The sequence below is a fragment of the Triticum dicoccoides genome, chromosome 2A (assembly GCF_002162155.2).
Source record: "Triticum dicoccoides isolate Atlit2015 ecotype Zavitan chromosome 2A, WEW_v2.0, whole genome shotgun sequence".
NCBI lineage: Eukaryota > Viridiplantae > Streptophyta > Magnoliopsida > Poales > Poaceae > Triticum > Triticum dicoccoides.
In genome coordinates this window covers 754,988,264-755,015,858 of record NC_041382.1, presented here as the reverse complement: position 1 = coordinate 755,015,858, position 27,595 = coordinate 754,988,264, and the positions used below count along the sequence as shown (strand labels likewise).

Sequence of the window (27,595 nt, the reverse complement as noted above, 5' to 3'; positions counted from 1 at the left end):
CCATCCTCCCCAAGGCACCTCGGAGGTGCCTTCCCCTTTGAGGACTCTTCCCTCTAGGGTTCCCTAGGCGCATGGGCCTCTTGGGGCTGGTGCCCTTGGCCCATGTAGGCCAAGGCGCACCCCCTACAGCCCATGTGGCCCCCGGGGCAGGTGGCCCCACCCGGTGGGCCCCCGGGACCCTTCCGGTGGTCCCGGTACAATACCGATGACCCCGAAACTTGTCCCGATGGCCGAAACAGGACTTCCTATATATAAATCTTTACCTCCGGACCATTCCGGAACTCCTCGTGACGTCCGGGATCTCATCCGGGACTCCGAACAACATTCGGTTACCACATACAAGCTTCCTTTATAACCCTAGCGTCATCGAACCTTAAGTGTGTAGACCCTACGGGTTCGGGAGACATGCAGACATGACCGAGACGTTCTCCGGTCAATAACCAACAGCGGGATCTGGATACCCATGTTGGCTCCCACATGTTCCACGATGATCTCATCGGATGAACCACGATGTCAAGGACTTAATCGATCCCGTATACAATTCCCTTTGTCAGGCGGTATTTTACTTGCCCGAGATTCGATCGTCGGTATACCGATACCTTGTTCAATCTCGTTACCGGCAAGTCACTTTACTCGTTCCGTAACACATCATCCCGTGATCAACTCCTTGGTCACATTGCGCATATGATGATGTCCTACCGAGTGGGCCCAGAGATACCTCTCCGTTTACACAGAGTGACAAATCCCAGTCTCGATCCGCATAAAACAATAGATACTTTCGGAGATACCTGTAGTGCACCTTTATAGTCACCCAGTTACGTTGTGACGTTTGATACACCCAAAGCACTCCTACGGTATCCAGGAGTTACACGATCTCATGGTCAAAGGAAGAGATACTTGACATTGGCAAAGCTCTAGCAAATGAACTACACGATCTTTTGTGCTAGTCTTAGGATTGGGTCTTGTCCATCACATCATTCTCCTAATGATGTGATCCCGTTATCAACGACATACAATGTCCATAGCCAGGAAACCATGACTATCTGTTGATCACAACGAGCTAGTCAACTAGAGGCTCACTAGGGACATATTGTGGTCTATGTATTCACACGTGTATTACGATTTCCGGATAATACAGTTATAGCATGAATAAAAGACAATTATCATGAACAAGGAAATATAATAATAATACTTTTATTATTGCCTCTAGGGCATATTTCCAACAGTCTCCCACTTGCACTAGAGTCAATAATCTAGTTCACATCGCCATGTGATTAACACTCACAGGTCACATCGCCATGTGACTAATACCCAAGAGTTTACTAGAGTCAGCAGTCTAGTTCACATCACTATGTGATTAACACTCAATGAGTTTTATGTTTGATCATGTTGCTTGTGAGAGAGGTTTTAGTCAACGGGTCTGAACCTTTTAGATCCGTGTGTGCTTTACAAATCTCTATGTCATCTCCTAGATGCAGCTACCACGCTCTATTTGGAGCTGTTCCAAATAACTGTTCTACTTGGAGCTAGTCTAAATTGTTGCTCCATTATATGTATCCGGTCTCTCTACTCAGAGCTATCCGGATAGGTGTCAAGCTTGCATCGTCATAACCCTTTACGACGAACTCTTTTACCACCTCCATAATTGAGAAAAAATTCCTTAGTCCACTAGTTACTAAGGATAACTTTGACCGCTGTCCTGTGATCCATACATGGATCACTCTTGTACCCCTTGACTGACTCATGGCAAGGCACACTTCAGGTGCGGTACACAGCATAGCATACTGAAGAGCCTACGTCTTAAGCATAGGGGACGACATTCGTCCTTTCTCTCTATTCTGCCGTGGTCGAGCTTTAAGTCTTAACTTCGTACCTTACAACTCAGGCAAGAACTCCTTCTTTGACTGGTCCATCTTGAACACCTTCAAGATCATGTCAAGGTATGTGCTCATTTGAAAGTATTATTAAGCATTTTGATCTATCCTTATAGATCTTGATGCTCAATGTTCAAGTAGCTTAATCCAGGCTTTCCATTGAAAAACACTTTCAAAATAACCCTATATGCTTTCCAGAAATTCTACGTCATTTCTGATCAACAATATGTCAACAACATATACTCATCAGAAATTCTATAGTGCTCCCACTCACTTCTTTGGAAATACAAGTTTCTCATAAACTTTGTATAAATCCAAATCTTTGATCATCTCATCAAAGCGTACATTCCAACTCCGAGATGCTTACTCCAGTCCTTAAAAGGATCGCTGGAGCTAGCATACCTTTTAGCATCCTTAGGATCGACAAAAACTTTCTGATTGTATTACATACAACCTTTCCTTACGAAAACTGGTAAGGAAACTCGTTTTGACATCCGTCTGCCAGATTTCATAAATGCAGCTAATGCTAACATGATTCCGACGGACTTAAGCATCGCTACGGATGAGAAAATCTCATCGTAGTCAACTCCTTGAACTTGTGAAAAACTTTTCGCCACAAGTCGAGCTTCATGGACGGTGACATTACCATCCACGTCCGTCTTCTTCTTAAAGATCCATTTATCTTAATGGCTTGCCGATCATCGGGCAAGTCCACCAAAGTCCATGGATCTGTTCTCGGATTTTATGGCCTCGAGCCATTTATCAGAATCCGGGCCCACCATCGCTTCTCCATAGCTCGTAGGTTCATTGTTGTCTAGCAACATGACCTTCAAGACAGGATCACCTTACCACTCCGAAGTGGTATGTGTCCTTGTCGTCCTACGAGGTTTGGTAGTGACTTGATCCGAAGTTTCATGATCAATATCATAAGCTTCCACTTCAATTGGTGTAGGTGCCACAGGAACAATTTCCTGTGCCCTGCCACACACTAGTTGAAGAGACGGTTCAATAACCTCATCAAGTCTCCACCATCCTCCCACTCAACTCTTTCGAGAGAAACCTTTCCTCGAGAAAGGACCCGATTCAAGAAACAATCCATATTGCTTTCGGATCTGAATTAGGAGGTATACCCAACTGTTTTGGGTGTCCTATGAAGATGCATTTTATCCGCTTTGGGTTCGAGCTTAATCCTGAAACTTTTTCACATAAGCGTCGCAACCCCAAACCTTTAAGAAACGACAACTTAGGTTTCTCTAAACCATAATTCATACGGTGTCATCTCATCGGAATTACGTGGTGCCCTATTTAAAGTGAATGTGGTTGTCTCTAATGCCTAACCCATGAACGATAGTGGTAATTCAATAAGAGACATCATGGTACGCACCATATCCAATAGGGTGCAACTATGATGTTCGGACACACCATCAAACTATGGTGTTCCAGGCGGTATTTAATTGTGAAACAATTTCCACAATGTCTTAATTGTGTGCCAAAACTCGTAACTCAGATATTCATCTCTATGATCATATCATAGACATTTTATCCTCTTGTCACAATGATCTTCTACTTCACTCTGAAATTACTTGAACCATTCAATAATTCAGACTTGTGTTTCATCAAGTAAATATTCTCAACATCTACTCGAATCATCTGTGAAGTAAGATCATAATGATATTCACTGCATGCCTCAGCACTCATTGGATTGGACACATCAAAATGTGTTACTTCCAACAAGTTGCTATCTTGTTCCATCTTACTGAAAATGAGGCTTTTCAGTCATCTTGCCCATGTGGTATGATTTGCATATCTCAAGTGATTCAAAATCAAGTGAGTCCGAACGATCCATTTGCATGGAGTTTCTTCATGCATATACACCAATAGACATGGTTCGCATGTCTCAAACTTTTCAAAAATGAGTGAGTCCAAAGATCCATCAACATGGAGCTTCTTCATGCGTTTTATACCATTATGACTTACATGGCAGTGCCACAAGTAAGTGGTACTATCATTACTATCTTATATCTTTTGGCATGAAAATGTGTATCACTACGACCGAGATTCAATAAACCATTCCTTTAGGTGCAAGACCATTGAAGGTATTATTCAAAATAGAGTGACCATTATTCTCCTTAAATGAATAACCGTATTGCGATAGACATAATCCAATCATGTCTATGCTCAACGCAAACACCAAATCTCGATGGTAGAGGGAGCGTGCGATGCTTGATCATATCCACATTGGAAACACTTCCAACACATATCGTCAGCTCACCTTTAGCTAGTCTCCGTTTATGCCGTAGCTTTTATTTCGAGTTACTAACACTTAGCAACCGAACCGGTATCCAATACCCTGGTGCTACTAGGAGTACTAGTAAAGTACACATCAACACAATGTATATCCAATATACTTTTATCGACCTTGCCAGCCTTCTTATCTACCAAGTATCTAGGGTAATTCTGCTCCAGCGGCTATTCCCCTTATCACAGAAGCACTTAGTCTCGGGTTTGGGTTCAACCTCGGGTTTCTTCACTGGTGCAGCAGCTGATTTGCCGTTTCATGAAGTATCCCTTCTTGCCCTTGCCCTTCTTGAAACTAGTGGTTTCACCAACCATCAACAATTGATGCTCCTTCTTGATTTCTACTTTCGCGGTGTCAAACATCGCGAATACCTCAAGGATCATCATATCTATCCCTGATATGTTATAGTTCATCACGAAGCTCTAGCAGCTTGGTGGCAATGACTTTGGAGAAACATCACTATCTCATTTGGAAGATCAACTCCCACTCGATTCAAGTGATTGTTGCACTCAGACAATATGAGCACAAGCTCAACGATTGAGCTTTTCTCCCTTAGTTTGCAGGCTAAGAAAATCGTCGGAGGTCTCATACCTCTTGACGTGGGCACGAGCCTGAAATCCCAATTTCAGCCCTCGAAACATCTCATATGTTCCGCGACGTTTCGAAAAACGTCTTTGGTGCCTCAACTCTAAACCGTTTAACTGAACTATCACGTAGTTATCAAAACGTGTATGTCCGATGTTCGCAACATCAACAAACGACGTTTGGGGTTCAGCACACTAAGCGGTGCATTAAGGACATAAGCTATCTACTGTTCGCATAATTGCTACTATCAACTTTCAACTATATTTTCTCTAGGAACATATCTAAAACAGTAGAACTAAAGCGCGAGCTACGACATAATTTGCAAAAGGTCTTTTGACTATGTTCAGGATAATTAAGTTCATCTTATGAACTCCCACTCAGATAGACATCCCTCTAGTCATCTAAGTGATCACATGATCCGAGTCAACTAGGCCGTGTCCGATCATCACGTGAGACGGACTAGCCAACGTCGGTGAACATCTTCATGTTGATCGTATCTACTATACGACTCATGCTCGACCTTTCGGTCTCCGTGTTCCGAGGCCATGTCTGCACATGCTAGGCTCGTCAAGTTAACCCTAAGTGTTTTCGCTGTGTAAAACTGTCTTACACCCGTTGTATGTGAACGTAAGAATCCATCACACCCGATCATCACGTGGTGCTTAGAAGCGACGAACTGTAGCAATGGTGCACAGTTAGGGGAGAACACTTCTTGAAATTGTTGTAAGGGATCATCTTATTTACTACCGTCGTCCTAAGTAAACAAGATGCATAAAACATAATAAACATCACATGCAATTATATAAAGTAGTGACATGATATGGCCAATATCATATAGCTCCTTTGATCTTCATCTTCGGGGCTCCATGATCATCTTGTCACCGGCATGACACCATGATCTCCATCATCATGATCTCCATCATCATGTCTTCATGAAGTTGTCACGCCAACGACTACTTCTACTTCTATGACTAACGCGTTTAGCAATAAAGTAAAGTAGTTTACATGGCGTTCTTCAATGACACGCAGGTCATACAATAAATAAAGACAACTCCTATGGCTCCTGCCGGTTGTCATACTCATCGACATGCAAGTCGTGAATCCTATTACAAGAACATGATCAATCTCATACATCACATATCATTCATCACATTCTTCTTGGCCATATCACATCACATAGCATACCCTGCAAAAACAAGTTAGACGTCCTCTAATTGTTGTTGCATGTTTTACGTGGCTGCTATGGGTTTCTAGCAAGAACGTTTCTTACCTACGCAAGACCACAACGTGATATGCCAATTGCTATTTACCCTTCATAAGGACCCTTTTAATCGAATCCGTTCCGACTAAAGTGGGAGAGACTGGCACCCGCTAGCCACCTTATGCACCAAGTGCATGTCAATCGGTGGAACCTGTCTCACGTAAGAGTACGTGTAAGGTCGGTCCGGGCCGCTTCATCCCACAATACCGTCGAAACAAGATTGGACTAGTAACGGTAAGCATATTGAACAACATCAACGCCCACAACTACTTTGTGTTCTACTCGTGCAAAGAATCTACGCAATAGACCTAGCTCATGATGCCACTGTTGGGGAACGTAGCAGAAATTCAAAATTTTCCTACGTGTCACCAAGATCTATCTATGGAGAGACCAGCAACGAGTAGAAAGAGAGTGCATCTACATACCCTTGTAGATCGCTAAGCGGAAGCGTTCAAGTGAACGGGGTTGATGGAGTCGTACTCGTCGTGATTCAAATCACCGATGATCAAGTGCCGAACGGACGGCACCTCCACGTTCAACACACGTACAGCCCGGTGACGTCTCCCACGCCTTGATCCAGCAAGGAGAGAGGGAGAGGTCGAGGAAGACTCCATCCAACAGCAGCACAACGGCGTGGTGGTGGTGGAGGAGCGTGGCAATCCCGCAGGGCTTCGCCAAGCACCATGGGAGAAGAGGAGGAGGGAGAGGCAGGGCTGCACCAACGAGAGATCAAATCATGTGTTATGGGCAACCCCTAGGCCTCATATATATAGGGGAAGGGGAGGGCTGCGCCCCCTTTAGGGTTTCCCACCCCAAGGGGCGGCGGCCAGCCTCCAGATGGCATCTGGTGCGGCGGCCAAGAGGGGGGGAGGAGTCCATCCTCCCCAAGGCACCTCGGAGGTGCCTTCCCCTTTGAGGACTCTTCCCTCTAGGGTTCCCTAGGCGCATGGGCCTCTTGGGGCTGGTGCCCTTGGCCCATGTAGGCCAAGGCGCACCCCCTACAGCCCATGTGGCCCCCCGGGGCAGGTGGCCCCACCCGGTGGGCCCCCGGGACCCTTCCGGTGGTCCCGGTACAATACCGATGACCCCGAAACTTGTCCCGATGGCCGAAACAGGACTTCCTATATATAAATCTTTACCTCCGGACCATTCCGGAACTCCTCGTGACGTCCGGGATCTCATCTGGGACTCCGAACAACATTCGGTAACCACATACAAGCTTCCTTTATAACCCTAGCGTCATCGAACCTTAAGTGTGTAGACCCTACGGGTTCGGGAGACATGCAGACATGACCGAGACGTTCTCCAGTCAATAACCAACAGCGGGATCTGGATACCCATGTTGGCTCCCACATGTTCCACGATGATCTCATCGGATGAACCACGATGTCAAGGACTTAATCAATCCCGTATTCAATTCCCTTTGTCTATCGGTATGTTACTTGCCCGAGATTCGATCGTCGGTATACCGATACCTTGTTCAATCTCGTTACCGGCAAGTCACTTTACTCGTTCCGTAACACATCACCCCGTGATCAACTCCTTGGTCACATTGCGCATATGATGATGTCCTACCGAGTGGGCCCAGAGATACCTCTCCGTTTACACGGAGTGACAAATCCCAGTCTCGATCCGCATAAAACAATAGATACTTTCGGAGATACCTGTAGTGCACCTTTATAGTCACCCAGTTACGTTGTGACGTTTGATACACTCAAAGCACTCCTACGGTATCCAGGAGTTACACGATCTCATGGTCAAAGGAAGAGATACTTGACATTGGCAAAGCTCTAGCAAACGAACTACACGATCTTTGTGCTATGCTTAGGATTGGGTCTTGTCCATCACATCATTCTTCTAATGATGTGATCCCGTTATCAACGACATCCAATGTCCATAGCCAGGAAACCATGACTATCTGTTGATCACAACGAGCTAGTCAACTAGAGGCTCACTAGGGACATATTGTGGTCTATGTATTCACACGTGTATTACGATTTCCGGATAATACAGTTATAGCATGAATAAAAGACAATTATCATGAACAAGGAAATATAATAATAATACTTTTATTATTGCCTCTAGGGCATATTTCCAACAGAGAGAGTGTATGGAGCTAGCCAGATGCGTACGTACGTGTAGGTGTCTCAGGAGCCTGCTAGCTCTGGCCGGCCTCGACGGCGACCCAGCCGCCGCGGCATAGTAGCCGGAAACGTGGAACGGTGGGCCGTCCCTCGATCTGGATTCATCGACCCGGAATCAGATTCGGGAACGAGGGTCGATTCGGTAAGATTCGATGCGGATTCGGCGTTTCCGTAGTCGGATCGTCGATTCAGGTTCAGCGACTCGACAGTCTTGGTTCTTGAATCGATCGAGTAAGCAAAAAATTAGCCATATCAATCACGAACTCCTCGTTTTACTCTCTGCCTCGTTCTTTTCCACTCCCCTAAATAACTCCTCGTTCTGCTCTCCAATTACTTCAAGGCTGCTAATAAATTTTCCATTGGGAAGGAAATGATGTATTTTAGTCTTCATGAATCGACGATGCAGCCAGTTGCTCCCAGCCCAGCCAGTTCCATGTATAAGTACTCCCTCGGTCCCTCCCAGCCAATTGCTCCCCGCATTCGTAAAGATTCATATTCCTCGTTCCATGGTACCGTACCGGATTCATCATACCGGAATTGATTGGATCGCGTTTCCGCTTTAGAAAAATCGTTCTAGAGATGTATACCCCCATTGTACCCTATTTTTTCCAACCCCGACTCTCGTCCCCCGTTCCCGTTCCTCGTTCCCACCGTACCGGAAACATGGCAACTATGCGCCGCGGCCTGGCCGCAGAACCGCCGCAGCAGGGTCCTCCCCACGACTCCCAACGCCGGACGAAACATGCCTGCCTGCCTGCACCTCGCTCGACCATGGATCCAATGAAGAAAATAGATGATGAGGAAGGCCAGCTGAGCTGTGAAATTGGAGTCGGAATCCAACTCATGCTCGGACGTTCCACCGTGGATGAATAGGAATCTTAAGGCGGTAGGTTTTATTGTCTTTCAGCCGCGCGCTACGCTCTCCCGGTCCGACAGGGCTGCCTGGAAGGCTGGAACCACTGCCGCTTCACCCCCTCTTCCTGAGATAGCAAGGGCCATCCACAGCCACGGCCGCAGCTTACAGCCACCTCCGGATGGCACCGCCTCGTTGACATGTGCTCCCTCCGTCCCAAATTACTTGTCGCAGAAATCCTTATCAAGTAATTTGAGACAGAGGGAATACGTACTACAGTACCTTCTTTCCAATGAATAAGACGCGCACACATTTTAAAATTTAACTTTTGATAAGTTCGACACGTCGAGAGCGTAGCGAATACAGCTGAATCTTAACTGAAGTCTTGCACTGAAAATTGGCTGCTGAGTACTGAGCACAACAGTCCTGCCCTAGCTGCATGCCAGCACCCTCTTTTCCTGTGTCTTTTACACTTGGGTGGTATGGTACCGCACCAATATCCAGTACACTTTTACTTTTTATTAGGTCTTGCTGAGTCTACCTGCGTGGATGACTGTTGAAACGAAAAAAGAGTAAAGCACCAGTTTTTTAATTTATAGTATAAACTGAACATCATAGTGGGATGGTTGGCATAAAAACAACTGTTCTTCAGAAGATTGCAATAAAATATTTGCAAGAGATATATGAACTGTGTAGGAGTACTTAATTTCTCCTCAGTCCACCAATTCTCCTGTGGCCAAGGGCAGAGCCAGAAAATTTAGTCGTTGGGTTCACTTGTTGACTTGTGAGGATTTGATATGAATTTGTTAAGCGTAAAAGCTACTATTTTACACCATTTTACAGCACCCAAAAATGACTTCCTCCGTCCCATAATGTAAGATGTTTTTTGACACTAGACATTATGGGACGAAGGGAGTACATAACAAATAGAAATATGATAGCGCCTACTACATATTTTGTTATGTTAATAGTTGAAGAGTATAAGACATAAGTACCAGTTGGATGAAATTCTAGAACCACTTGTTTAGATACTATAAATAAAGTAGTATCCAAATAACTTCATAGCTCGGGTGTAGCTCCCCGTCTTTCTGAAAACAGTAAAAACAAGAAGTTAGTTTGACAAGTTTAGTATAAGTACCATCAAGCCAAAAAAAAGTATAGTTGCTCACATTTTAGAGCGTCTCCTTTTTATTTATCTCATTATCTTAAAAGGACCAAACACTGGATCATTACGAGTGGTAGAAAACATGTATTTCTTCCCGTAGCAAATTAGATAATCATTTCTAAACCGATCACCCATTTTATGCGCAGCTTTTCTTTGACATCATTAAATCATCCCTGAGTGTCTTCAAATTTCTCTCTGTGGATAGTCAAACTTAGCCGGTGATTGATTTCTCTTTGAAAAATATTGTTCCATGGTCTAGATCAATCAAAGTTCGTGATTTGCTTTAGCAAACTAGGGCAAAACTATTGTCATACTTGACTATTATGCTAGACAGAACATACACAAGAGGGAAAGATGTGACGATGCGATCTCACTAGTCAGTACCGTCAATTTGGAATTGAAGTGACGGCTTGCCGCTGGGATCCGATGATGGATGGATGCACGAACAGAAGAGACGAGAGGAGAGAGGCCAGAGGTGAATTGGCGAATTGGTTGGCGAATTGGACGAGTAAAGGCGTGGCGGCGGCTGCGTAGAATCATACGAGTACAGTTCACGATTGAGAGAGCTGAGTAGTTGTGGGCACCAAGGCAATTTACTTATGGGCTTTTGGGCCTTTTTAGCCTATCCACCGAGGCAGTTCACGAGATTGATGGGGTCAGTCTAATCCTTTTACTGGGTTCAGGGCTTCAGGCCTACAAAGTACCAGCCGATACGTACGTAGCTACCAAGTTTCGTTGGGTTCAACTGCACCCAACGATGCAACTGTGGCTCCGCCCCTGCGTGTGGCATGGATATATATAAGTTGAACCTCTCATTTTTCCTATTCTTGGGATGAAAGAAGCTCGTGTACTTTTCGTAGAATTTGACTTTGTTTCTTGCCATAGAAAAATTTGGTGTTAAACTTTTGAATTTGACTCTGTTTTCACCCTCGTTGAAAGCTACCACCATGCAACTCAACACCCTACGCTAGTGTAATGGTCGAACTCGTGAAGCCAGCGTGCAAGACAAAGTTCAACTTCACGTCGTGCACAAACCCACAGTGAAATTCAACACCTTTATCTTGATTCTTCATCTTTTAAAAAGCACTCCTAAAAGTAACCACACGATTACAATGGATGTGCAGAGTGTAATTCAAGATTATTGCTCTCAAGTGAAAATAGTGATATCTGAATGTTGAAAGGGGTGGTGCAAGTGCAACAGCTAAAGATTTTAGTGTGATTTCTGAAATTTCAGAGGAGGTATACATGATTCTATATGATTTAGGCTAGCAATGTCGAAATTAATTTATGAAGATATTAGCTGAGTATCCCAAACCGCATTCTGGGTGAGCTGGCTTGGCAAGATTTAATCTGGTCTTACAGGCGCAAGATCACTTGAAAATACCTTTCTAACTTTCTGATAGATACTGATAGATCCAAAGAAGCCCCACTTTTCTGACTTTTCCGTCGAGGCTGGACCTGAACTTCCAACAGTTTTCCATAGCCTCTTCCACTTGACAAGGTGAAAACAAATGATAAACCAGTGAAGTTCACAAAATATGGAAACCATCTATGAAAATAGCACACAAAGAGGATTACATGTCAATACACTATGTGTTTGTCCGAAAGAACATGAATCACAGAATTTCTCAACTGTACAAATGAGAGAATTTTACAAAAAAGGACAAAATGGAACCAAACATTTAACGCCCCTCTTGCATTGTCATAGTCATGCCATTCAGAGATATTTCCACGTTATCTCTTTGGTCTTCAATTTCATACTTCCGTTTCCTAAAATATACAGGCTCCTTCGAAGTAGGAAGTGGGGCTGTTTCATTTTCTAACATGAACACAGTGGATGACATGAGTGGACGAGCATCTGGATCATCTTGAACACACAACAGACCTAACTGAATACACCGCAGAACTCCATGAAGTGGACAGTTCTCCACAATGGACGAGTCCACCAATTTTCTTGCATTTCCATCTTTCCATAAGCTCCATGCCTAAACCAATGAAATCCTCAATTTATTATGAGTTTTTGGAGTTAAAAAAGTTTAGAGCATAGTAGTGAACTTACATAAGCTATAAGGCTTGGAAAATCCATTATGAGATTGGATGAACTGATCTTTAACCCGCTTACAATCTCCAACAGTAGAACACCAAAGCTGTACGTGTCAGACTTGACTGAAAAGGAACCTTCCATTGCATATTCAGGTGACATGTAACCGCTGTTTGAATCATTCCAAGAAAAATGAATTAGTTAAGTTGAGTAAAATTACAATGTTAAGCCTTACCTAGTGCATATATTACTTACTATGTCCCAACAACACAGATAGTGTTCGCTTGTTGTTCATTTCCACCAAAGATCCTTGCCATACCAAAATCCGATATTTTAGGGTTCATTTCCGCATCTAACAAGACATTGCTTGCTTTGAGATCTCTATGGATTATTGTTAACCTTGAATCTTGGTGGAGATAAAGAAGCCCTCTTGCTATTCCTTTAATTACCTTGAACCTGGTCGGCCAATCAAGCACACTATCTCTTGTGGCATCTTGCAAGAAAGTGCAAAATTAAAATCATTAACAACCATCACAACTTCAGTTATTCTAAGAATATTTTTGCGAGACATGACCATAAGAGCAGAACATACCAAAAAGGAAGGTGTCTAAGCTTTTGTTAGGTAAGTATTCATATAGCAATAACTTCTCATCTTCATGAGTGCAGTAACCAAGAAGCCTAACTAAATTTCTATGCTGCAATTTGGCAATCAGAACCACTTCATTTCTGAACTCGTCGGCCCCTTGCCCAGAACTCTTACTAAGCCTTTTGACAGCAACTTCATTGCCACCTTCTAACCGGCCCTACATAAAGACATCATTTTTCAATTGAACAACAGATGGCGAACTTTTTCCCGATGATCAGCCTAAAAATTATTACCTTGTAAACTTTTCCAAACCCACCTTTCCCGAGCATGTTGTAGTCTGAGAAATTGTCTGTTGCAGTAACAACATCTTCAAAACAAATATATGGAAGTTCTATAGTTTCATTCTCAAGTTCATTAGATTTGGAATTTTTTGACAGTTGTCCTGTATATTTGTTCTTAGTTTCCTTGATTCGAAGTTTTCCTGCCAAAAATAGATTCAGGCCAATATTATTTCTTACGAATAACTCATGAAAATTGCACCCCGAGAAAGTAAAGCAAATATTGTTTTTACCTCTTGACTTGCATATCCACGCAAGGCTGATGCATGCGAGTATCAGAATACTAGCAATTACTGGGAGTGCAATCCTCAACACATTACTCTCTCTGTCAACTGCATAAAGCCAGAAATATAATCCAGGAAGAGAATCATGGGTTCAAAATTTAACAAGCATTTTTTTGGCATGTTTTATGTTTGTCGTGATTAGTATGTCATCCTAACCGTATCTAAGCCATTTCTGGGAGTACAATCTTCAATACATTACTCTGTTTCTCAACTGCAGAAAGGCAGAAATATAGTCCAGCAAGAGAATGATGCTTTCAAAATTTACATGCATTTCTTGCGAGTGTTGTGTTTTTCGTGATTAGTATGTCATCCTAAACCACATCTACCATTCGACATAAAAGGAATAGATCACACCGTACAATCCATAAGCGCATAAGGAAAGATGTATACCTGTTGAACTGGCTAGACGAAGGTACAGGTTCTCGCCACTTCCATCACGAAACTTTCCTGTGTCGACAAGCTCCCCCAACCAAATCAAGCACCTTGCCTGGTCACTAGACGTGCTGCCATTTTTCATGTTAGAAAAAGCATATGCGGTGCAAGCGCAATTGTTTCTGCACTCTGATTCGCATTGGTCAAAGCTTCTGTTCCTGACATACACAAACTTATCGGGTGTCTTCATGCCACTCAAGGTTGAGAAACTATCTCCACCACCACATGTCAGCTCCTCCTTTCTCCGACACCCTTGGGAGAAGTTTACACCATCAGGCTCAAACCCACTGAGGCAGTTGCATTTCGGAACTGTTTCAGTGGCATCACAGTAACCAAATGGTCCACAATAGGCGTAGCGGTCACAACTAGGATTAGGCCGCTCTATGAAAACATTCCATGACGATGAGGTGCTGTTCCACGCTAAAAACTGAAACATGCCCGTGTAGTGCAGAATCAGGCGCGTGCTTGGCGAGCCGTCGGAGACGGTGAATGTCAAGTAGAACTTACCCCCCATGTCGACAGTTGTTTGGGTCATGATGAAGCCAGTGCTGCTTTGATACAGGGCAGTGACCAACGCACCATCCCATGCAGCTCTGCGCCAATACGGCCTCGTCCCATTCCAGATGACAACCTGGAGGTCTGAACTAGAGTCACCGCCCATGGAGTAGTCGCTAGTGGCTGGGTCATCAGGGCCCCTCCAAGCCACGAGGCGAGTGTAGAGATCATCATCTGTGCTCAGTGGTAATTGCATGCCGGGGAGGATGGTGTCGGTTGGGTAATGGAAGCTTTGCCATATGTCTGTGCTGTTGGGCAACCGGATGACAAAGTTTCCGGAGTCGAGAAGTACAGCAGAAGTTCCCGTGGCTCCGGTTGTGAAGTTGTTCATGGTTGTCCAAAGAGTGCGGCCTTGGGAGTCAGACAACACAAGATCAGAGTTGTTGGTCACAACCAGCTTCCCGGAAGAAGCGTTGGTGATCGGCTTGTCGCGGTTAGCAACCCACACATAAGTACGCTTGGGGATGTTGTTGTACCATATGCCGACGTATGAGCCCACAGTCGAGTTTGTGGGGGAGAAGAAGCCAAGAGCAAAGACACCGTTGCTCGAGACGAGCTTGTCGCCGGCGGAGAGCGGCTTTGCAGGAGTCAGGCGGTCATCAGATCTGCAGATACAAATCAATGACAGGAGGATGACAACATGGAGGGCGGCCATACCTATTCAGGATTCTGTCACATATGACTCTCCTGTGAAGATCAAAGGAGGGAGCCAAGGAAGGAGGAGGAGAATGGCATAAAGGTAACGTTTGCTTGGATCCTTGGACGATCTAACGCCACGACGCACTAAGAGGAAAAAAACGTGCTCTGACTTGTGTCTGGTTTTTGTTGAATATTAGCTCATCATTCATCACATTAATTTGCAGGAGTTGAATGTCCAGCTTGCCCGGAACGGTGGTGATTCTCGGACCACACAATAATACAAGGTGGTTATTCAGCATTGGCTGCTGGTCTGGTCTCCGTGGGGAATTTCACATCAGGAAAATATCTAGCAGGATAAGTTTTTCGCTGTAATGTCTGCATCAGCCACCGTGAAACTGTAAAAGTAGTAGTCTTACTCAAGAAGAGGAAAGGGGATAATGCTAAGAAATGGGTTACCGTCAGGTGGAGCTCCGGCGGGGTGGCTCGCGGCGACGGTGGCGGCCCGACGCCGACGGCGTAGGGGCGGGTGGCGCACCAACCCGAGGGATTAATGGGGCTTCACTCGGCTTACAGCCGTACATATGTGGCAGAAGGAAGGCCGGCGGTGGGCGTGGCGGGCACATCGCTTCTGGCGACGGCGCCGGTGGAGGGCAAAGGGAATCGGCGGAGGATGACCGCGACGGAGCGATGAGGCGCAGGAAAGAGGGAACAGAGCGACAATTTTTTTTTTTTTTGACAAAGGAACAGAGCGACAAGTGCCCATGGGTCAGAGCGACTCTCGTTCAGCTGGATGGTGGGTTAGGGCTTGCGGCCCGGCCCGAGACTTCTTTTCCACCCAATAAAAATCTCCATATATGTCTAAAAAAAATCTCCATATAGTATGTATAGGGGCAATTCCCCTAAAAATATGTATAGGGGCAATTCTCAAAGAAAAAGTATGTATATGGGCTCTCCTAATAAATTCGCAGAAATGGTAAATATATGACGTCAGCTTTTTAGGCATGGCAAATCAAACGTTTTTCATGGCAATTTATTTTGGCACAAGGATGGCAATTTTTTTTTGCAAGCATGAACAATTTCGTGGCAGAAAAAAATGAACTGGGACAGATTTGCAATGCAAACCAACTAAATTTGACATCCCTCGATGAACATAATTTGCTGGGAACATGCTGCTAGTGTAAAAAGCACTGGGAAAAATAGCACACTATAGCTTACTGAGGATTGTCTTGCTAAATGAATCAGTATAGAACGCCTCGCTAATAGCACGTATGTTATAGCGCGATATAGCACGCTAATACCATATTCGGAGGCCAACGCTATTTTGTTTTAGCACGCTATTTTTTTTCCTTGACTAAAAAGAATAATTGCGTTTGCTAATTATCCGGCATTGCATCTGATATCGAAATCTGTTGAACCTGAGCAGATTTTCGGATACAGGGTTCAGGATTACAGCAGAACTTCAGTGAAGTGACGTACCATGAAGGCGTGAACCAACACGCTGTACGAGTCGACTCGTACGGGCCACGCTACCCGTTTCAAACAATGTCTTGTACCCTCAAAGAAAGGTGCCTTTTGAACAGAAAAAAATGGTTAATTCAGGGGGCACATTGCAGCCACCTGAATTATACATGTGTACGATCTCGGTCCTTCCTGCTGCATTATGATGCAGTTGCACAACTCAGAGAAAACATGGACTTTCCATCAGCCTTGTTATCAATATAGCAATTCAGAGTTCCAGACCCGTTGACTAAAAGAGGAAGCTGGGATGCAGAAAATTCATCAAGAGAAGCTAGTGTAAAAGTAATGATCTACACATCTCTTCCACTTGACAAAGTGGAATCAAATGCAGAAACTAGTGTAGTCCACAAAATATGGAAACCGTCTATGAAAGTACCGCACATCAGATGGATTGTTTCTTTGTCCATGGGAGCATAAATCGCTGAATTGATCAACCGTACAAATGCGAATTTTACAGAAAGGAGAACAATGAAATTAAACATTTAACGCCCCTCTTGCATTGTCATAGTCATGCCATTAAGAGACATTTCTAGGTTTTCTTTCAGGTCTTCGGCTTCCTGCTTCCGTTGCCTAAAATATACTGGCTCCTTTGGAGTAGGAAGCGGAGCTGTTTCATTTTCTAACATGAACACAATGGTTGACATGAGTGGCCGAGCATTTGGATCATCTTGAACACACAACAGACCTAACTGAATACACCGCAAAACTCCAGGAAGTGAACAATTCTCCACGATGGACGAGTCCACCAATTCTTTTGCATTTCCATGTTTCCATAAGCTCCACGCCTAAACCGATGAAATACTCAGGTTATTATGATTGTTTGACTTGTTGAATATAGAGCATTTTACTATACTTACATAAGCTATAAGGCTTGAAAAGTCCATTATGAGATGGGCTGAACTGATCTTTAATCCGCTTATAATCTCCAACAGTAGAACACCAAAGCTATAGGTGTCAGACTTGACAGAAAAGGAACCTTCCATTGCATATTCAGGAGACATGTAACCGCTGTTTGAATCAATCCAAGAAATTGAATTAGTTAAGCTGTAGAAAATTACCATCTTAAGCCTTACCTGGTTTAATTTATATATTACTTACTATGTCCCAACAATGCGGATAGTGTTCGCTTGTTGCTCATTTCCTCCAAAAATCCTTGCCATACCAAAATTAGATATTTTGGGGTTCATTTCCGCATCTAACAAGACATTGCTTGCTTTGAGATCTCTATGGATTATTGTTAATCTTGAATCTTGGTGGAGATAAAGAAGCCCTCTCGCAATACCTTTAATTACCTTGAACCGGGTCGGCCAATCAAGCACAAAATTTCTTGTGGCATCTTGCAAGAGAAGTGCAAAATTAAAAGCATTAACAACCAGGTCGGCCAATTCAATGATTATAAGAATGTTTTGCGAGACATGACCATAAGAGCAGAACATACCAAAAATGAAGGCATCTAAGCTTTTGTTAGGTAAGTATTCATATATCAATAACTTTTCATCTTCATGAGTGCAGTAACCAAGAAGCCTAACTAAGTGTCTATGCTGCAATTTGGCAATGAGAACCACTTCATTTCTGAACTCCTCGGCCCCTTGCCCAGAACTCTTACTAAGTCTTTTGACAGCAACTTCATTGCCACCTTCTAATCGTCCCTGCACAAACACATCATTCTTCAACTGAAAAAAGGGCAATTTTCTATTATCGATAATCAGGTTAAAACTTGTTACCTTGTAAACTTTTCCGAAGCCACCTTTCCCGAGCATGTTGTAGTCTGAGAAATTGTCCGTTGCAGTAACAACATCTTCAAAGCAAATATATGGAAGTTCTATAGTTTCATTCTCAAGTTCATTAGATTTGGAATTTTTCGAGTGTCGCCGTGTATATTTATTCTTAATTTCCTTGATTCGTCGTTTGCCTGATAGAAATGTCTTCATATCAATATTGCTTCTTTTGAATAACTCATGAAAATTGCATCCTGAGAAAGTGAAGCAAATATAGAGTTTACCTCTTGACTTGCAGATCCATACAAGGCTGACGCATGTGAGTATAAGAGTACTAGCAATTACTGGGAGTACAATCTTCAGTACATTACTCGCTTTGTCAACTGCACAAAACTAGAAGGAAGAGAATGATGCTTTCAAAATTTAACAACATGCATTTTTCCAAGTGTTGTGTTAGTATAATCTTCAATACATTATTACTCTGTTTCCCAACTGTAGAAAGCCAGAAATATAGTCCAGCAAGAGAATGATGCTTCCAAAATTCGACATGCATTTCTGGCAAATGTTGTGTTTGTCAGGATTAGTATGTCATCCTAACCACATTTAGCATGTCATCCTAACCAAAAGGGATCGATTATACCGTATAATGAATAAGAGCTGAATAAGCGCATAAGGGATGATATATACCTGTTGAACTGGCAAGACGGAGGTACAGGTTCTCGCCATTACCATCAGGATACTTTCCCGTGTCAACAAGCTCCCCCAACCAAATCAAGCACCTTGACTGGTCAACAGATGTGATTCCATTTTGCAAGTTAGCATAAGCATACGCAGTGCAAACGCAATTGCGGCTGCACTCTGCTGTGCATTGGTCAAAGCTTCTGTTCCTAACATAAACGAACTTATCGGGTGTCTTCATAGCTCTCAAGGTCAAGAAATTATCACCACCGCCACATTTCAGATCTTCCTTTCTCCGACACCCTCTGGAGAAGTTAACACCATAAGGCTCAAACCCACTGAGGCAGTTGCATTTCGGAACTGTTTCAGTGGCATCGCAGTAGCCAAATGGTCCGCAATAGGCATATCGGTCACAGCTAGAACTAGGCAGCTCTGTGAAAACCTCCCATGATGACGAGTTGCTGTTCCATGCCAGAAATTTAAACATGCCCCTGTAGTGCAGCATCAGGCGCATGCTTGGCGAGCCGTCAGAGATGGTGAATGTTATGTATAACTCACCCCCTCTGTCAACAATTGTTAGGGTCATGATGGCGCCGGTGGTGCCTTGATACCAGGCAGGGACCAATGCACCATCCCACGCAGCTCTGCGCCAATACGGCCTCGTCCCATTCCAGATGACAATCTGGAGGCCAATACGGCCTCGTCCCATTCCAGATGTCTGTGCCATTCGGCAACCGGATGACCAAGTTTCCGGAGTTGAGCAGTACAGCAGAAGTTCCTGTGGTTCCGGATGTGAAGTTGTTCTTGGTTGTCCAAAGAGCGAGGCCTCGGGAGTCAGACAATACAAGGTCGGAGTTGTTGGTCAGAACCAGCTTCCCAGGAGAAGCGTTGGTGATCGGGTTGTCGCGGTTAGCAACCCACACATATGTACGCTCAGGGATGTTGTTGTACCATATGCCAACATATGCGCCCGTAGTTGAGTTTGTCGGGGAAAAGAAGCCGAGAGCAAAGACGCCGCCGCTCGAAACAAGCTTGTTGCCAGCAGAGAGCGGCTTTGCAGGTGTAAGGCGGTCATCAGACTTGCAGACACAAATCAATGACAGGAGGACGAACACTGGGAGAGTAGCCATACCTATTCAAGATTCTCTCACATATACCTCTGCTTCTTGGCATGTCTACTCAGGCTTCACTGGGAGGGGAATCATGTCTACTGAGGCTTCTTGGGATATGCCCTTTTTTTCTGTGAAGATCAAAGGGAAGGAGAAGGGGAGTGGTATGAAGGCAATGTTTGCTTGGATCCTTGGACGATCTAACGCCACACGTACTAAGTGGAAACGTGCAGCGTGCTTTGACTTGTGTCTGGTTTTTTGTTGAAAGATCACCAAGTCATCAGTCACCGCATTTGCAGGAGTTGAATGCCCAACTTGCCAGGAGTATTTTTCAACATTGGCTGCATCAGGAAAATTTCACATCAGGAAATTTCTAGCGGGCATCGGTTCGGGAAAATTTCACAAAAACATTGGCTGCATCACGGCATCGGTTCGGGATATGCTTCATGAGGAGGTGCAGCCAATGGCCATGCCAGAGACTTGGGTTCGGTTGCATGGCATTCCAAAGAAACACAGGCGTGAGGACCGCATAAGGAAAGGGTTTCGGATGCTTGGCCGCCCGATTGTGGTGGATGAATTGTCCCTTATCAGGTTGGGGCCTGTGAGGATGAAGTTAGCATGCAAGGCTCCGGAGAAACTGAATGGATTTGTGGAAGTGTGGTTCAATCATGAAGGGTACCAGATCAAGGTGGAGCGTGAGATCCTGCCCAAGCGTGGGGGAGAACGTGTGATGAATGGTTCTGAACCTCCCAACCCCCCGCCAAAGGACTCTGCTGATCACGGTGGAGCTCGGTCATCGGGTAGCGCTCCGCCTAAAGGGGCCGCCCCTGGTAATGAACCTCAGGGAGAGGACCGGGCGCTTGCCAAGGCCCCTAACGGCGACTCCAAGATGCAGGATACGGGCGAAGAAGGGGATGACAGCCAACAGGATTACTCTATTGACACGGAGACTTGGGATAAGCTGGGAGCGGCGTCCACTGATTTGGGAGCCTTGGGTTTGGCGACCCAGGACACGGCGGTGAGTGTGCCACCCCTGGCCAGATCCCTGGCGCTTGCCTTTGATGAGTACGGATCCAACATCCCGGCCCTGGCAAGGGCACAGACGTATACTCAAGAGGTGGTTGGGGCTATCGTGGCTGCGGACCCGTTGTCTTCTCTTCCTGTGGCTCCTGGGACTGTCGACTTGACCCCTGCCAACAAGCGTGGCTCCAACAGTGCGGGACGTCAGGCTAAGAAGACGGCTGGGCGGAAGCCGGCCCCCAAGACAGTATCGACGGTGGCGGTGGCAACGCTGGGTGGCGAGTTGGGGGAGGCGTTGGGCAAGGCAGACATGGGCAGCAAGGCAAGACGCTCCAAGGCTACTCCAGTGACTCCGCGGGCCCCCAGCGCCCGCGCCAAGGCCAAACTGGGAGAACTGACGTCGTCGGAAAGCGCTAAACTGCGGCTCGCTGACAAGAACCTGGAGGTTACAGGTAATCCCCTACCATCTTACCGTATCTTGAATGCGTTTACGGATGATCAGCTTGCTAGCATTCTGGATGATAGTGGCGTGGTGATTAGTGGCCCTTGTAGCGAGATTATTTCTATGGTCCGTGCTCGGGAAGAAGCGCAGGCCATGCCGGCGGCTGCGACGGCTCGTGGGGACGAACAGATCCAGCGCGACATCGTTCCAGGTGCGGATGGCAGCGAGGTAGTGCCCGAGGAGGAGACAGAGGCTATGGAGGCCTCTGTAATTCCTTCTTCCAGTCGGATGCCGGCTAGGAAGCGCGTGGCGAAAGCGGTGACATCCAGGGGGGTGCGCCTGCGCAATCGTATCATCTAAATGCGCTATCTTTTCTGGAACATTCGGGGTTGTGGCCACGTGGGGCGGCGTACACAACTCAAGGAGTACATTGCCAAAGAGAGGATTGATGTCGTAGCCCTTCAGGAAACGATCAAAGCCGACTTCTCGTTCCATGATCTTCTGGCTTTTGATCCCTTACAGCGTTTCTCTTGGCACTGGTTGCCCTCAGCGGGCCACTCAGGTGGTATATTAATGGGCTGTAATAATGATATCTGTGATGTTTTACAATGGGATGTTGGTGTATTTTTTCTTTCTGCTACTATTAGACACCGCGTCTCGGGCCTTTCGTGGGTAGTGGTGTGCGTTTATGGGCCCGCAGATCACTCGCGCTCGGATATCTTCCTACAGGAATTGACTAATTTGGTAGGGACCAAGCGAGCTCTCAATTTCCCCCTTGTTGTAGGTGGGAACTTTAATCTTATTCGCTCGGGTGCGGACAAAAACAACGCCAACATTGACTGGACTCGGGTGTCCATGTTCAATGCGGCCATAGCGGCATCGGCGTTGCGAGAGGCCGCTCGGACCGGGGCGAGATATACTTGGACAAACAAGCAGTTGTGCCCGGTCCGGAGCGTGTTGGATAGGGTATTTTTTACCCCCTAATGGGAGGTTTTATTTCCCCTATGCAATTTGGTGGCTGAAACTAGAATCGGCTCGGACCATGTTCCGTTGATATTTTCTTCGGGGGAGGAATATATTAGGCGAAGCCCCCGATTCTATTTCGAAACGGCTTGGTTTGAGTCCGACGGGTTTGCTCAGATGGTGTTGGATCGTTGGGATACGATCTGCCACCAGCTTGGGCCGCAACGGGGACCGGCAGAGTGCTGGAACTTGGCGGCAAGCAAACTCAGGGCTTTCCTGCGTGGTTGGGGGGCTAACCATGGCAGTGAATCCAAGCGAGAGCGGGCCCAAATTGTTGAGGCAATTGCCGCGTTAGACTTGGAGGCTGACCGGCGGCCCTTCTCGGAGAATGAATGGGCCGCTCGTTACGACTTGGAACGCCAAGTTCTTGCCATACTCCGGGCCGAAGAGGAGTATTGGCGCCGCAGGGGCGGGATCAAGTGGGTCACCAAAGGAGACGCTAATACCGGCTATTTCCATGCTTACGCTAACAGTAGAAAACGTAAAAGTACGATCCTTAGATTACAATCTGATCAAGGGCTCTTACTCTCCAACGAGCTCATCGTAGCTCACATCTATGAGTTCTTCATAGGGCTGTTGGGAACGGCCGAGGAGAAACCTCTATGCCTTCGGGACGACCTTTGGGACCCTGCTGATCGGGTCTCACGGGTGGAGAACGATGGGCTCGTCCTCTCTTTCCTTCCGGAGGAAATAGATCGTGCTGTGCATGATATGAAAACGGGCACGGCACCCGGACCGGATGGGTGGCCGGTGGAATTCTTCAAGAAGTTTTGGTCTAAGCTCAAATCTCTTTTCTACGAATTAGTGAATGGCTTTGCGCTAGGTACCGTTGACCTATCTCGGCTCAACTACGGGGCTATTAGTATGATCCCTAAGGTTAAAGGGGCCGACGACATTAAGCAATTTCGGCCTATCACTCTGATTAATGTCCCTTTCAAGATTTGTGCAAAAGCTTACGCCTCCCGCTTGGCGCCTGTCGCTCAACGAGTGATTAGCCCTAGCCAATCGGGTTTCCTCAAGCAGCGTAATATTCTTGAAGGACCGTTAGCGCTTCTCGAAATTGTGCATGAGCTCAAACGTACCAAGTCTAGAGGTGTCCTCCTTAAGTTAGATTTCGAAAAAGCGTACGATCGTGTGAACTGGGAGTTCGTGCGAGAAGTCCTCATCAAAAAGGGTTTTGATGTGGGCTTTGTCCACCGTATCATGCACCTTGTGAGTAGTGGACACACGGTCGTGACCATCAATGGTGTAATGGGCAAATTCTTTCGCAATAAACGCGGCCTTAGGCAGGGAGATTCTAGCTCTCCTTTGATCTTCAATTTCGTTGCGGACGCTTTGGCGGCTCTGATCAGCAAAGCCAGGGTTGCGGGGCACATCAAAGGGTTGATCTCCCACCTAATCCCCCGCGGCGTGACTCATCTGCAATACGCGGATGACACGATGCTGCTTTTTGAGCCAGACGACCATAGCATTGCAACAATTAAGTTGCTTTTGATTACTTTTGAGATTCTTTCGGGTCTAAAGATGTAACACCCTCGATGCGACTATATCTCCCACGTGTCGAGGCACGACTTAGAGGCATAATCGCATTGAAGGCATATGTCGCAAGTGAGGTAATCTTCACACAACCCATGTAATATAATAAGGAAAAGGATACATAGTTGGCTTACAATCGCCACTTCACACAATTACATGAATAAAGCATTACATCAACCAAATACAATCAGGGCCCGACTACGGAACCAAAATAAAAGAAGAACCCCAAATGCGACAAAGGTCCCCGATCGACCCCAACTGGGCTCCACTACTGATCAACTAAAACGAAACAACACAAAGGGCAAGATCTTCATCGAGCTCCTCCTGAGCTTGGTTGCGTCAACTGCACAAACTCATCGGCACCTGCAAACTGGTTTTTGGAAGCATCTGTGAGCCACGGGGACTCAGCAATATCACACCCGCGAGATCAAGACTATTTAAGCTTATAGGAAGGATGGAGTAATGAGGTGGAGCTGCAGCAAGCGACTAGCATATATGGTGGCTAACATACGCAAATGAGAGCGAGAAGAGAAGGCAAAGCACGGTCGATAAAAGTATGATCAAGAAGTGATCCTATAGCAACCTACGTCAAGCATAACTCCAACACCGTGTTCACTTCCCGGACTCCGCCGGAAAGAGACCATCACGGTTACACACACGGTTGATGTATTTTAATTAAGGTCGACTTCGGGTTTTCTACAACCGGACGTTAACAAATTCCCATCTGCCCATAACCGCGGGCACGGCTTTCGAAAGTTCAAATCCCTGCAGGGTGTCCTAACTTAGCCCATCACAAGCTCTCACGGTCAACGAAGGAATAGACCTCCTCCCGAGACATTCCGATCAGACTCGGTATCCCGGTACAACAAGACACTTCGACAGGGTGAAACTAAACCAGCAACACCACCCGAATGTGCCGACAAATCCCGATAGGAGCTACACATATCTCTTTCTCAGGGCACACTCAGATGAGACTAGCTACGAGTAAAACCAACCCTCAAGTTTCCCCGAGGTGGCCCCGCAGGCAGCTCAGTTCGGACCAACACTCAGAGGAGCACTGGCCCGGGGGGGGGGGGTAAAATAAGGATGACCCTTGAGTCCGCGAAACCCAAGGGAAAAAGAGGCTAGGTGGCGAATGGTAAAACCAATGTTGGGCATTGCTGGAAGAGCTTTACTTAAGGCAAACTGTCAAGGGGTTCCCATAATAGCCCAACCGCGTAAGGAACACAAAATCCGGGAACATAACACCGATATGACGGAAACTAGGGCGGCAAGAGTGGAACAAAACACCAGGCATAAGGCCGAGCCTTCCACCCTTTACCAAGTATATAGATGCATTAATTAAGTAAGATATATTGTGATATCCCAACAAGTAAACATGTTCCAACAAGGAACAACATCTCCATGTTCCAACAAGGAACAAACTTCAATCTTCACCTGCAACTAACAACGCTATAAGAGGGGCTGAGCAAAGCGGTAACATAGCCAATCAACGGTTTGCTAGGACATGGTGGGTTAGAGGTTTGACATGGCAATTTGGGAGGCTGACAAGCAAATGGTAGGCATCGTAGCATTGGCATGGCAAAAGAGCGAGCAAACTAGCATAGCAAAGATAGTATTGATTTCGAGGGTATGATCATCTTGCCTGAAATCCCGCAAGGAAGAAGAACGAATCCAAGAAGAAGACAAACGGCCGTAGACGAACGAATCCTCACAACTCCGGAACGAAACCGAAGCTAACGTGAGAAGCAACCCGGAAAGGAACAAACAACATAGTAAACACACAAGCATAAACAAGTCATGATGCACAAACAAGTATGATGCATGTCCGGTTTAATGAGGCATGGCATGGCAAAGTGCAACAAACAATACTACAAGTTAAGTGGAGCTCAATATGCAACGAGGTGCATGTTGACGAAACACCACATCAATTATTTAGTTATCTCTCGTTTAAGCTACCCAACAATATTAACTGTTGTTAAACATGGCAAGAGGTGAAGCATAACATAAACTATACCATCTAAACAATTTAAATGGGGCCGGATATAAAAACAACAAATCCGGTAAATCCCCATATGCATTTAGCAATTTAATGCAACAACAAGTTTAAACATTTTAAATGTTGTTATCATGATGCGGATGACATATGCAAGTTTTATGCAATTTTTATGAAAATGTTGACATGAGCACGATAAGAAGCATTAGTCGCCATGGCGGAAGGAAAAAGGTGCCACGGCGGCGAAACAAAAATGGTGCCACGACAACATATCCGAAAATGATGCCACGGAAACATATCGGTTCCGGTAGCTCACGGAGATACCGGTACAAAAGGAAGTGAGCGTGAGCGAGTCATGCAAGATGGTGGGGTGCTCCCGGCTACCGGGTTCCCACGGGATTGTGGCATGGAAACGAGGAGGAACTTGCAATGACAATTCGGACATGGTGCAAACATAAGCATCTCATACAACAAAGCATTCGTTCCACGGCGGTCGTTCTCGGCGGTTATACCTTTGAAGCGTGCGTTTTCGGAGCGGTTCGAGTCGTCGAGGGAAGTAGTCGTTCACGGGCCGTAGTGGAGGTAGTCGTTCACGGGTCGTCGTGGGAAGTAGTCGTACACGGCGTAGTGAAAGTCGTTGTACACGGCGACGGTAGTTGTACACGTTCGTTTCGTAGATGTCCAGGGTCGTCGGTAGAGGTACACGTTTCGGAGAGGAACTTGTCGTATCCATGTAGTCGTTCACGTGTGACCGTGGTGTAGTCGTACATGTCGGCGATAGTGGAACCTGGCGGTCTCGACGGTCATCGGGGTACTTGTTGGTCCGGTCTTGGCGTCCGCAATCGTAGTGGTACTTGGTGGTTTCGTGTAGTCGAACTTGACGATCCAGGTATGGGTCTTGGCGGTCTTAACGAATCCAAGGACAGAACCATGGCGAGGTTCAGCAGCTCCCCCACGTCCATGATGAAAAACGAAGCTCGGGCAGGGAGTCGGAGCAGCAAGCAGGGGCTCGCTGGGCCTCGGCGCCGGTGCAGGAACTCCGGCAGGCGGGACTTGGCGGCAGCAGCAGGTCCAGGAGGGGTCGCCGGGGCTGGACGGCACGAGGACGACGCCGACGAGCTCCACGGCCACGGCGGACGGCAGAACTGGACGGATTCGAGGGCAGGGAGACGGCTTGGCGACGCGGGACTTGAGGCGCAGGAGGATGATGGCTGCGGGACGGGTGCTCGAGGAGCTCCTCTCCTCGGGCGCTCGGGCGACGGGGACGCCATGGAGACCAGGCGCGAGGTGGAGGGAGGAGGCGGCGAGGGGAACAGGAGAGGGGATCGCGTGAGGAGGGAGGAGCGGGGGCCTGGCGCTGGGTTCGGCAGGGGCGTGGTCGCGGGGGCGCTCGAGAAGGGGAGACACCATGTAGGAGGAGAGGAAGGGGGCCGGCTGATGCGGGCACCATGAGAGGCGTGCTCGAGAGGAGGGTTCGGGCGCTGCGGGGAGGAAGGGGC

At 46.3% G+C, this 27,595-nt stretch overlaps 1 protein-coding gene and 1 pseudogene across 1 annotated transcript in view; both read right to left on the bottom strand.

The window, feature by feature from the left end:
- The window catches only part of LOC119356970 (G-type lectin S-receptor-like serine/threonine-protein kinase B120), a 74,381-nt gene extending 58,601 nt beyond the window's left edge, over nt 1-15,780 (bottom strand). Inside the window, exons 1-11 of the mRNA XM_037623956.1 lie at nt 13,821-15,780; nt 13,380-13,478; nt 13,102-13,289; nt 12,815-13,025; nt 12,478-12,715; nt 12,241-12,391; nt 11,943-12,166; nt 11,566-11,730; nt 10,991-11,002; nt 9,098-9,180; nt 7,828-7,837 (exon numbers count right to left, since the gene is read on the bottom strand). Of these exons, the coding sequence (XP_037479853.1) occupies nt 7,828-7,837; nt 9,098-9,180; nt 10,991-11,002; nt 11,566-11,730; nt 11,943-12,166; nt 12,241-12,391; nt 12,478-12,715; nt 12,815-13,025; nt 13,102-13,289; nt 13,380-13,478; nt 13,821-15,072 (2,633 nt within the window). The 5' untranslated portion in view covers nt 15,073-15,780. The remainder of the gene's footprint in view (nt 1-7,827; nt 7,838-9,097; nt 9,181-10,990; nt 11,003-11,565; nt 11,731-11,942; nt 12,167-12,240; nt 12,392-12,477; nt 12,716-12,814; nt 13,026-13,101; nt 13,290-13,379; nt 13,479-13,820) is intronic.
- Nucleotides 15,781-17,056: 1,276 nt separating this feature from the next.
- On the bottom strand, nt 17,057-20,100 carry LOC119358329 (annotated as a pseudogene).
- Nucleotides 20,101-27,595: the final 7,495 nt, after the last annotated feature.